At 44.0% G+C, this 12,260-nt stretch overlaps 1 protein-coding gene across 10 annotated transcripts in view; it reads right to left on the reverse strand.

The window, feature by feature from the left end:
• MAPK9 (mitogen-activated protein kinase 9) overlaps positions 1-12,260 on the reverse strand; it is a 50,851-nt gene that overhangs the window by 4,244 nt on the left and 34,347 nt on the right. For 5 of the 10 annotated variants that reach the window (XM_072728829.1, XM_072728833.1, XM_072728828.1 and 2 more), the window contains 6 exons: positions 8,708-8,873; positions 7,322-7,393; positions 4,058-4,240; positions 2,678-2,802; positions 1,599-1,662; positions 506-577 (listed from right to left, as the gene is read on the reverse strand). In XM_072728829.1, coding sequence (XP_072584930.1) covers positions 506-577; positions 1,599-1,662; positions 2,678-2,802; positions 4,058-4,240; positions 7,322-7,393; positions 8,708-8,873 — 682 coding nt within the window. Of the gene's footprint in view, positions 1-505; positions 578-1,598; positions 1,663-2,677; positions 2,803-4,057; positions 4,241-7,321; positions 7,808-8,707; positions 8,874-12,260 lie in introns of all 10 variants that reach the window. The other 5 variants (XM_072728830.1, XM_072728831.1, XM_072728835.1 and 2 more) reach the window with 2 other exon arrangements.

The raw sequence follows: 12,260 nt of genomic DNA on the forward strand, positions 1-12,260 counted from the left end.
ACTTAGGAAGCAGGTGGGATCCTACTGACCTAAGTTAACATCACATGTGTTAGGTCTCTAACAGTCACACAGTGTGAACAGATTCCCAGGCAGACCAAGTACAAATACAGGAGAATCACATGAATGATTTTCTCAAAAGAAAACCAAATTCCATTTTGCTTAGATTCATGCTAATTTTCTTTAGTCACTGAGTGTGTGTATGTGTGGGGTGGTACAAAGAAGGTCACACAAATTGGTAACATTTTAAATCAGCTCCCTCATCTGTAAACTGAGCTGACAGCAGCAGGGACAAGTGCAGAGCAGGGATGTCTGTAACACAGTTTAGTGCCTGGTACATCAGTAACCCGTTAGCTGCTGCTACCACGACACACTGAGACAGGAAGACCGTCTACCTCGGGGAGCTTTCAGGCCCAGTGCTGGTCAAGCCAGCATTTAGCGCACTGCTGCCAGTTTGGAAATGGGGTTGAGGGGGTGCTAAGATCAATCTATTAAAGCAATCACTAACCTGAAGGCTGATCTTTCACAACACCATTCTTGCTTCTTTCTTCCCAATCCAGCACTTCTTTATAAATCAGTTCTTCAAATGGAAATGCAAGTTAAAAGGCTTCATCAGTTTCTTTGTGTCTCTGAACCCTGCTTTCTAATCAATCAGAACAACTCCAAGGGCATTGTGATGCCTTATTTTTAATTATGGTATACGGTTAATTCAATAATATCATCTGGTTAACTCAATAGTATCACCTACGAAAACCAAAACACCCACATCCATTACATCTTTAACTCAACTGTTAGGGCAGCCAAAAACGTAGGCAGTTCTGAACCCACAGGGGGTTTTATAAGGGGCTGGAGACCAGCAAAATGGCTCTCACAGAGCATTTCAGAGTACTGGATGCTTTCACACTGTTTGCACATGTTTCTCTCCATTGTTACTTGGAATTCTCCAAAAGGAACTGATATCTATCTATGGGCGAGAAGCCCCTCCAGACTGGCCAGAAATTAATCCAAGTTCCTCAGTCATTTCTTGGCTTCAACCTCCATTTCCTTGATTCTGATTTGTGAGAAAAGCTAACAACATACTAAGGAAGCATTAGGGGTTCTTAAAATTTTGGCCTTTGTGAATCAAGATGAGAACACTGCAAGCATTTCTGGAGGCCTATGAGCCAACCGTTGGCCACAGGCTGTGGCTGTGTGTGTCGGCCTGTTGAACATGTGTTCATGCAGGTCATGGCACTCTGGATGCCCCGGGAGCAAGGAGACATGATCTGCTTGGGCAGGGCACATTGCCACCTTTGACCTGCACTGACCATGGTGCTCAACTACTACTGATTCTGCTTCTTAATGGAAAATTGTTATTTGACCTCCTGATTATGGGTTTAGTTTATTGTGGGTTGTTTGGTTTATCTTACAGTCTTCAGAAGCAAACAATATGCAATCCATACCTGCTCCTCACTAATTGTTATCTGCAAGTTTCTTCTGTGCTAGGGATTGTGAAGAGATGGGCTGAGAGGGGCTGCATGGTCCCTAGCCCCTACCCTAGGAAGGCTACTGTTGAGAGTAAAGTTCCGCAAGCGAGTGGCAAAATCAGCTCTGTTCTTTACCTTTCCACTCTTCAATTGCATGCTCTCTTTCTTCCAACTGGGCATCGTAAATCTGAGGTGGTGGCTGAAAATTAAATTACACATGAAGTCAACAGTTAAAACCATAACGAGGCATGAAGAACGTAAAATCACCGGGGGGAGTCTAATCTATGTATCATGTGGCTTTCATTTCATATGTAGCTTTTTAAAGATTTCTTTATAAGTGTGATATTACATCATTTTCAGAATAAAAATAATTAAAGAGAAATTAGCCGCCCCCCCCAAATGGAGCTATTATGGTCCTCTTAATTATAACATGACCTCAAGATACCCTAAAGGCATCTGTCCAAATAGAACTATAAAATCAGTAATTTGAGCCACTTCCTAGAGACCTGTCCTGGATAAGGACATGCCAGCTCAGGTTTACAGTTCATGTTAGAGCCCCTGTACCCAATCCGCAGCTCACATTGGGCCATCCCAAAAATTTCCTTAAAAATCACATGCTTATAAATGGGACTTTCATATGAAACGTTATGTTTCTGTGGTGGTTAAATCTACAGGCCAGCCCTAAAATGAGCCCACCCCTATGCCAGTTATCTCGCTTACAGCCAGAGATCACCCATGCTGGTGCTGCTAAGGGAAAATGCGCCTGAACACTGAGCTCGGAAGTGGAACTCGCCCAGCAGGTGCCTCTGGGGAAGGATAAATAAACTTGTGCTTTTCAGCAAGTTTCTTAAGCCTCTCGGAGGGGGTGGCTTAACCAAGGTGTTATAGGCAAAGCACATGGCACCTTGCCAGGTACATGATGGAGGCTTAGTAAACCATGTTATTACACTCATACATCAGCATCTGCATAAAGGAAGACAATGCTATCACCACAGCAGAAGCATGTCCACCCCTAAAGTACACTGAGCGACAGTCCCAGGAGCAAAGGTCCCAGAAGCGGGCCAGGTCTTGGACAACCCCTGGCCTCTTTGTATTCGGGAGTCCTCTGAAATCTAGAACTTGCTATCCTTACTGAGGCCATTCGGAATGACAGAAGATCCAAGGAAGCGGACTCCCTGCCTTTACACACAAGTCTTTCCGAAACAGATGCTTACCGCTTCAGCTTCAGCAGGGTCATACCAAACAGTAATGTAAGGGTGACGTAAAGCTTCATCTACAGAGATCCGCTTGTCAGGATCTATCACTAACATTTTTGACAACAAATCTCTGGCTTGACTCGCTAGGATGAAAACAAATATCAGATTAATTAATAAATTAACGCTGAAACATAGAAAATCACAGAGAAAATGTGACAGTACAGATAGAACAAAGATGTATTAAAACTTGACCTTTTTGATAGGTTCTGGATCAGTTGAGGCTTTTTCTTTAAGAATAAGCCAAGGAAAAAAAAAAAAAAAAAAGAATAAGCCAAGGAGGCACTTTCACTACAAATCTGGTCTTCCAACTCAGGTTTCTTGCCTCTGCAACTGGGAGGGGAGGAGTGGCAGGGCCTGGGAAAGGGGTACCAGGTGGACACAGGCCAGCCAGAGGCTGACATGGTGCCTGGGGAATGCTGCCACCAGGGCAGGCAGGGGAGCTGAGATAAGGATGGCGCTGCCTGGAGTGCAGGCACAGAGCATGAGCAAGGCTTTTCTCTTGATGGCCCATCAAAACAAAATTAGAACAGGCTTTTTAAGCCATAAAACAATCTCACATTTGCACACCATAGAATACTTTACAGATGCCTCCGCTATGACCACAGCTATATATAATGTTGGAAACAGACACTTAAAAAAAAAATCTAGAGGTCAGTTGCTAGAAAAAAACCAACAAGCTCAGTAACTTAGTCAAATATAAGGCTCACATAGATTTAGGCAATTAAAGTTCACATGGGTAAGCAAAGGAGAGACGGAGCTTTTCTGACCGAGGCACAGTTTACCCTGATGTGGAGAGAAATTTATTCTTTTAAATCATGTTTTTGGTGACGGGCACAGGAGAAAGGGAGGAGAAGTTTTTTTTTTTTTTTTTTTTTTTTTTTAAGATTTTATTTATTTATTCATGAAAGACACAGAGAAAGAGGCAGAGAAGTAGGTAGAGGGAGAAGCAGGCTCCCTGTGGGGAGGCCAATGTGGGACTTGACCCCAGGATCACGACCTGACCAAAGGCAGATGGTCAACCACTGAGCCACTGAGGCACCCACTTTTTTTTTTTTTTTAATCAATTATGGGCTAGAATCTTAATTCAAGTGTTCCATGGACCTGAAAACTGTGTGAATTCCAATTGCTATAATTAACATGAGTTTTTCAGACTGACGTGAACCTTTTTAACCAAAGGCTTCCATGAGGCCATTCTGTTGAGGACAAAACTTTTAGGTCTAGAAGCTTTCAGGCTCGCCTGTACCTCACTCAATTTGAGGGCTTCCACTATTTTATCTCCCCACATCCAGGGTGTCAGGCTGCAGAAACAGGTATGAGGGAAAATGAAGGGCATCTTACTTTTAATTTTGTCTCGTTCGGATTCTGATGGGAATATCCAATCTGGGAAGAGCTCTTCAAATTTGATTCCAGGGTATTTCGGTCTGTTTTCTACATAATTCCTCACGGTTGGCTGGAGTTTCTTCATAAAATCCGCAGACGGCGTTCCCAGCTGCTCAATGACTTTATTCCACTGATCAATATCTAAGAAGTCTCTTGAGGAAAATATAACTGAAGGGCCTTACGGTTGCATTACACAGAGTAGCATCATTCACAGAAACGCTAAAATCCTCTTTCTACCTACCAACAGGTGATTAACGAGGCTACGCCACTGGGGCAGCACAGGTATTCTGAAATAATATTGAAATACAGTGTGGGTTTCTGAGACTACTTTTAAAACCTCTGCACCTTTCTAAACTCTGATCACAGTTTATTAGACCAACACCTCGAGGGATGTATGCCATGCCCTTCTAGATCAACATAGTTATTCTTATTACTAAAGACTACCTGTGACAGAAGTGATTAAAGGTGAAATTAGGTAAAGATGACTTAGGCAAACCAAAATCAATTTTCACACCAAGGTGTCTTAAATTTGAAAGCTCCCTGAAGTAGACAGAGTAGAGTCTTGGGTTCACGCCTGGGGAAGCAAAGGCTCAGTGCGGTGCAGTGCATGAGCTGGGGCTTGGGGCTCTTGGAGCCCAAGCCTTGTCCTCTCCAACAGGGCCATGGGCCACCCTGGAGCTGCACTTAGATGGACAACTTTGCAGGTCATTCTCTTACTTGGCACTGACTCTGATTGTCACTGCAGGACCCAGAGCGCATCTGACTTCCTTTCAAAATACATGCCCTGGGTTTCAGACTCCACCACACTTGCCGCACAGCAGGTGCCAGGCCCCCAGTCTTCCCTGGCTCTTCATCTGACTTGTTCATAAAATGTGAGAATACGAGCGTGGCCTATTTTCCAGAGGTGGGGCTTGGCATAATAACTGGCATCATGAACTGGAAAGGAATTCTGAGACTGTAAACAATTATACAAGAGGATGTAGGAAAAAGAAATCATGGAAATAACAATGTTTAAAAAGCAGTTTTCAAAAGTTAAAAAAGAAAATCTGATTGAGGTCTGTCTCAGAAAAACAGTCACATCACTGTGAAGGAACACAGGGCGAGAACAGGCTCTCAAGATGGGTTCTGGCCTCTGGAGTAACTAGCATATTCTCTAGTCTCACTCCCTCATTTCCTGCGCGCAGCTGTAGCAGACTCCTGCAGCCCTCCAGCCCTTCTCGCCACCCTCCCTTCCCCTGGGTTATCCAAAACAGGCCCTCATCTCCTGCTTCTATTCTTGCTGGGACAGTCGACCTGACTTCCATGCAGCAGCTGCCATGACCTCTTCCAACCTGAGTCAGATGGGAGCCTAGAAGTGGGTGGGCACTCAATGTCTAGTGTGTTCACGATAAAGGGTCATTTCTGTAGACTGACTCAGGGCAGGTGGGAAAGGAAAAGTCAAACCCAACAAGGCTGGCTGGTCTTCCGGCTGTGTGCATGCATTATTGTCCCTTGGTGGCTATGGGCCTCTGGTTATACTGAGCAGGAGCAAGGCTTGGGGAGGCCCCGACTCACGAAGGTTGCATGGCGCCCCATGTGCTGGAGGAGGGCTGGCTGCAGCTCCCTCTCTCTGCTGGGCTACTGTGGCCATAGGAGGTCCCCCTCTATCCCAGGTCATGCATCTGAAGCAAATCTCAGAGAGCTGCAATCTTGGTGCCAGAATCTTTTTCCATCCTAGCAATTTTTAATCTACTGTTTGAAAGAGTGGGCAAAATTGTCTTTGCAAAATGATGTTAATTTCTGTGTGTATTTTGAGAATGACATTAGATGGCCTTATATATAAAACTATCAATTATGAATACTGCAAGATGCTAATATGTAAGGTAGGATTTTAAATTGCTTAAAAATCCACCAAAAAGTATCTAGTTTTTGTACTTTCTGAAGAAAACATTTCTTAATTAATTAAAAAAAAAAGAAAGACACAAAATGACTACGAATTGAGACTGAACATTAGGTAGATATTTCTAAATTATTTCTCTTTAGAATATATCAACTTCTTCCTTTTAAGCTGAGTCTGTTTCCAAAGAAAGACCTCCTTATTTACAGTTTAGAACAGGCGAATCAAAGCAAAGATTATGGAAAACTGCTAGGAAATTTATTAGAACAAAATAAAATGCTGCATTCAACTTCACATAAAATCTGTGATATGAAAAACATCAAGAAAGGCAAATAAAATGATAGGAACAAAATCTTTTCATTCCATGTTTATGTTGTAAAGAATTTATACTACAAGAAAATCACCCTCATAAAATTATAAAAAACTAAAATAATTTCAATAAAATACATATAAAACACTGACTACACAGCTTGAGTTCCTTTAAAAATAACCATCAATCTGCCAACAGACAGAGACCACTTTAGGCTTTGATAACGAAAAAACAAAATCAAAGACTAATGAAAATCGTAAGTGGTTAGAACACAAATGAAAAAGGGAATATGTCAGAGTAAAAAATGTTAAAGATGGAAGAATATGAGGACCACGAGGAAAGAAGGCTCTTATAACTGTTCTATTGTCTCTTTTGCTTTATGCTCTATGTCACTGATGTGATTTGCTGACCACAGTATAAGTTAATCTTCTGCATCATGTTTGTTTAGACTTCCCCAAGTGTGTCACAAAAGAACCTTCTAGATGGATCTTTTAAAAACTTCTATAAAATGTCAACAGGCAAGAAAATTAACATATACTGTTCCTCACAAACTTTTCCTTTTGGTCTCTTTTACCTCAGTCTTATGTAGCACGCTTCAGTTCTTACTTTGGGGGAAGATATTTCAATCCATACTGATAACTAACAAAATGGTATAGTAAGTAAATGACACAATACTGGTCTATTAAATTTAGACAGCAACTTCCCTTGTTAAATTAACTGAGTGAACTAAATAAGCAGTATTTTCATTCAAATATCAGAATACATTTGTCAAAGAGTAAATAAATTTCTAAGCTATTTTTAATAAAATTAAGAATATCATCAATTTAACTTAATTCTAAGCCTTAATAAAGTCATTACAGGTAGTCAAGTGAAAAAGAAAACAGAAACTTGAACCATTTGGTTTGTGACACTAATTTAACAAACATAATAAAGACCCCCTTAGGACACAGTCTAGAATTACAACATTTTCCATTTGAGCTCCTGCTGCCTTTCGCATTTATGGAAAGCATGGCCGGGAGCGTCCCGGGAAGGATACGATCAGTGCCTTGGAATATCACACAACCTTTCACCAGCTCTCCCATGATGCAACCCACTGACCAGATATCAACTGAAAATAAAATGAAATGACAAAATTATGAAGTGCCATGAACAAAACAAAGGTGAGGAAAAGGAATTCTAACAGTGTACTAAACACACAAAAATGGAAAAAAATTTCTAGCTAAAGGTGAGCTTTTTACACAGTGTGAATGATTGCTGGCTGCTACTTTGGCCTTCAGCTTGCAGCAATCTGGGCTTTAGTGCCAAAGATTCCAGTACTTTATGGCTGAAAAGACAAACAAAACCCCAGAAAAAAGAGGTGCCTGTCCCCACAAAGCTATCTGTAGGCCACATGCCCTCCCCCCATGCCCACCCCCGTGGTCATTGCGGGGGCTCTCCCTGTGAAGGATACAGTCTCTTCCTGGAAACAGGACTTTATGGAGGACCATTTCTGCCATGATGCACCCGACAGACCAGATGTCCACTACCAAACACCAGGTGATTAAAACCAGCCAGAGACCCCCATGCACCTTTCTCAAACCCCCTCCCAACAAAGACAAACCCAGCTTGTCAATGGGAGCTTTTGTAAAATATGGACACAATGCTTCCTAAGTAATCCTCTGCTAAACTGCCATGTTGGCAGGTCCTCACAGGGGTGGGCTTGCTCATCTAGGCTTCCTTGGGGCGCATCAGAACCCCAGGCCTCAGATGGCCGGACAGAGGGCTATTTAGTACCTCTCCTTGGCGCTGGTAGGAGGAGCCAACAGGGCCAACATGTAGTCACAGAACCGTGTCTGTCAGGGTGGGAGCACCGGTTACAAAGCACGTATATCTTAAAGCATGGTTCAGTCCAGATGACCTGTGCAAACTTTCAGACTCAGCAAATAACTGTGATTGAGCTCTTTTTGACAAATTTGTCAAGAGCTCAGTTACAAAGGGTTCTGGTATTGGTAGGGTAAGTTTTAATGTTAAAGAGCCAGTCTTACACAAAAGAGAACATGTATTATTCCATTTGTACCAAGTTCAAAAATAAATAAAACCAAGTTTTGGCCCCACGAACCAGGATAATGGCTCCCTTTGGAGTTTGAGACCTGGAGAAGGTCCGGGGAGGTTCTGGGTACTGCTGGTGGTATGGGTCCACACACTTCTCTATACTAAATACGTTATACTTTGAGAAAATATTCATTTTGAAAGTATATTTGTAGATGTGGGTGACTTCTGCCAGTGGAGACAGGAGATGAATGACTTCGAGTCTGTGGGCCATGACAACCTACGTATAACGCAGCCCCCACGTGGTGTTTCCTCTGGCTCAGGGGACCTGGCTAGTGGTGAGCTGCAGCCGCACAGGAGCGCCACGGCCTCTGCCGGTGCTGCCCACACTCACCATTCTCTTTGTAGCCCATGCCCAGGATGACTTCGGGTGCCCGGTAATAGCGCGTCACCACGTACGGTGTCATCATGAAGTTGGTGCATGCTGTCCGGGCCAGGCCAAAGTCAAGGATCTTAAGCGTGCAGTCTGATTTTACTACGATGTTGCTAGGTTTCAAATCCTAGGGCAGAAATGGTTTAAATGAGTGCAACAAACCAGAGCATGCTAAAGAGACAAGCTTGTGTTGGTGGGGATTTGTGAGGCCGGGGTCTATGGAGGTACCTGAGTCCTGGGACATCGAGGAAGGTTAGCAATGAACCCTGTGATTTGGGAAAACCCTACTCTCTCAAATTAAAATGAATACAAATCAGCCTGCAGAAGTCAGATGGCTGCCCTCATCCTTGTGTGAGAAACTTCATGACATCCCTTTCCTTAAAATTTCCTCGGAGCTGCCACAGAACCCACTTATCCCTCCTCCCACCTGTTCATCCTTCAGTTCCCAGCTGTCGCACAAAAAACTAATGCAAGCCACACACATAATTTACATACATTTGCTTGTAGCCATCTTAAGAAGAATGAATATAAACAAGTAGATTTTAATAGTATATCTTATTTAAACAACATATCCATAACATTATTTTAAAACATTAAGCAACATATAGAAATTATTAATGAGATATTTCACATTCTTTGTTTTGGTACTGTCTATGAAATCCACTGTATAATTACAATTAGAGCCACATTCTGAGTCTCGACAGCCCTATGTGGTTTGTGGCTGCCATACTACATGGCATGGGGCTACAATTCTCTGACTCTGCAATCTCTGAACAGCTCCTTCTTCTCCCAGAAAAAAGAATGCCATGATCAGCAAGCCCACCCCACTGCACACACCACCTGTGAGGCAGCCCCATCTCCCCCTGCCAGTGCCAGGTCTACTTGCTGTGTGAACACACACATCACACTCCCCTCTACCCCACACCCTGAACATATGAACAAATTTCCAGAGTCTCTTCCCACAGGAAGTCCTGGGCCTTCCTTCATGGTGAAGCCCTCTCTGTCCCCAGACCCTTCCTCAGGCCACAAGGATCTGACTTCTGCCTGGGACAGCAGCCTGCAAACCCAGAAACTGCCTTCTAAGCTATGTTCATCTATTCTCTTCATAAGTCATGCCACACAGGAGGACCTGGGAGGACTCCATGTGAGGTGTCAGGCCCTGCATCTAACACTTTCCTGCACATTTGGGTACAGACAGGTGTGCAAGAGAGTTAAAAATTACATCAGCTAAAATTATGTTTCATGACTATTAAATGTTCTAAACTTCCTGGATTCAGTATAAATATGTTTGAGAAATGCAATGAAAATTCCCCACCAATTCCCACGCAGGTGCTCTGGCCTCGTTGGCCCCAGAGCACTGCATGAACACTACCTTCTCATATGTGTGTCCTGATGTAGGAGAGACCCAGGGGGTACCCCCACCCTGTACCTGCAACTGCTAGTCGGCCCCTCACACACACCAGCAAACCTTTCCCCTGAGGAGGCAACCATGCAGCTAAGGCAAAGAACCAATTTGCTTCTAGTTTCTTTTTTTAAAACCAAGCCTGTGGCAAGAATAGGAATTTTAGAATACAGCTTGCTAACAGGCAAAATAATGCTCAACTCCGTGAAAAAAAAAATGTTTTTTGAATGTCCATATGACAAGGAACTATAGTCTCCCGTGTGGCAATGAGCAAAAGAATGACAACAACCAGGGCTGGTAAGAGAAGCTAACATAGAGCCTTACACTGTTGGCTGGGATGTTAACAGGTGCTTTCTTTTTAGGAAGCTGATTTTTTAAAAATTTGAAATGTCTCTACTTTGCCACCTAGCAGCCCCTGAAATCCAGCCTGGCCTGCCTTGATATAAAGTGCAACCACAGTGATAAGGGTCAGTGGAACAGCTCGCCGCCCACCCACTCAATGAACCACAGAGTGAGTTAGAAAACATGCCCAGCAAACGTGCCCGTCTCCAGCCACTTCTACTCTTGGAAGATTCTCCTTTTGCACAGATTTGGGTGGAACAACACACTTTCCTGCCATCTGCTGGAAAACTATGGTAACAAAATGCAAATCAAGCTGCTTGAGGATGTGGCCGGCAGTCCTGGCAGGCTTGGGAGAGGCAGCTGGCAACCGGATGCCTTTCACAGGCATCTGGTTGCCTCCCCCACTTCCACAGCGCTCTCATCAGCCTCCACATACAGCCAGCAGCAGTTTTCCTGAACAAAGTGGACTTAGAGCTTCAAGGTGGCAAAGACAGTTTTGCCCCTTCAAATCTTGAAAACCACTCCAAACAAGGAAAACAAGAAACACGTGTTAATATACAAAGGACATTTGAACTTGGGGCTTGACCACAGGGTGTGGGGATGGTTAAGAGAGCAGTGTCCCTGGGACAGTCAACCAGACTGCATAAAACATCTGTAACCAAAGCAGGGGAAGAGCAGAGGAGCAGGGGCCTGAAGGCATCTCCCTATAGAGTACCACCCCACCCAGTCAATTCTCAGATCACAACCCACTGACCAAAGCTGTGTCCTAGGAGGGAGGACCCTGCACATGGGGAAAAGTGTCTGCTGCTTTGACTTCCCCAGTTCTTCCCCCACAGTGGCTTCACGCTGTACCTGAGGCCTTACTGATCTGTTCGAACAACTCTACTGTGGTCACCACTGCAGCTGCAGCCAGGACTGCGAGCTGGTTATGCCTTGGCAGTCCACATTCTCTAGGATCACCTAGTTTCCCCCAGGGCCGGACTAGGGAGTCAAACTGAGATATGACATGGACTGCTGTCCTTGCATTCCTGGAATTTCAATGGTGGCACTAATCATTATCCTTCCTGCCCCCTGAGATCAATAATACTTTGATTTATCTTGTGAGGAACTTCATGTTTCCACTTGGCCTTCCCCATCTCTATGGCTGAGAGCATAGAGAAAGAGCACCTGCTAGGGCCCAGATAACAACTGCAGTGACAGGAGCTAAAGTGTCCTCCTGTGGCTGCCCTCTTCTCAATTACCCCTCAGAAAGAGAGGTCCATGGGGAGAACCGGGGAGCTTCTCCTGACCTGTGTGGCTCTTGGCCAGTGACTGTGTGGGGCAGAAGCCCATTCCTGTGAGACAGCAGACTCCCCTGACAGGTGGCCCATGGACTCTGGGGTGGGCAAAGCTGTCTGAGAGCTGTACCACAGTTGTGGCTCTTCCAAGGGGTCAGACCTGAGCTGTCTTCTGTCTGCCTCTCCACCCCCTCCAGCCCACTCCCTGCTTCCTCCTCACAGGCTTTCTTCCAGAACATGTCTTGTGTGTCTAATCCTATCCTGGCATGCCAATGTTGTGCATGAAAGTCCCCACATGCTCTATAGGGACAAAAAGCAGCAGAGAGGCAGGAAATGAGCTGGCTGAGTGCACTGTGGGTATATAACATACTGCTCGCTCCTTGAAAAACAAAACAACAAAGGCCAAAATGCAAACTAATAAAAGTCTTATTAATAAAAAACTTTTATTAATAAAAGTTTTATTAATAAAACACCTAATAAAAGGTGTTGTTAA

Source organism: Vulpes vulpes, chromosome 12, assembly GCF_048418805.1.
Source record: "Vulpes vulpes isolate BD-2025 chromosome 12, VulVul3, whole genome shotgun sequence".
Classification (NCBI taxonomy): Eukaryota; Metazoa; Chordata; class Mammalia; order Carnivora; family Canidae; genus Vulpes; species Vulpes vulpes.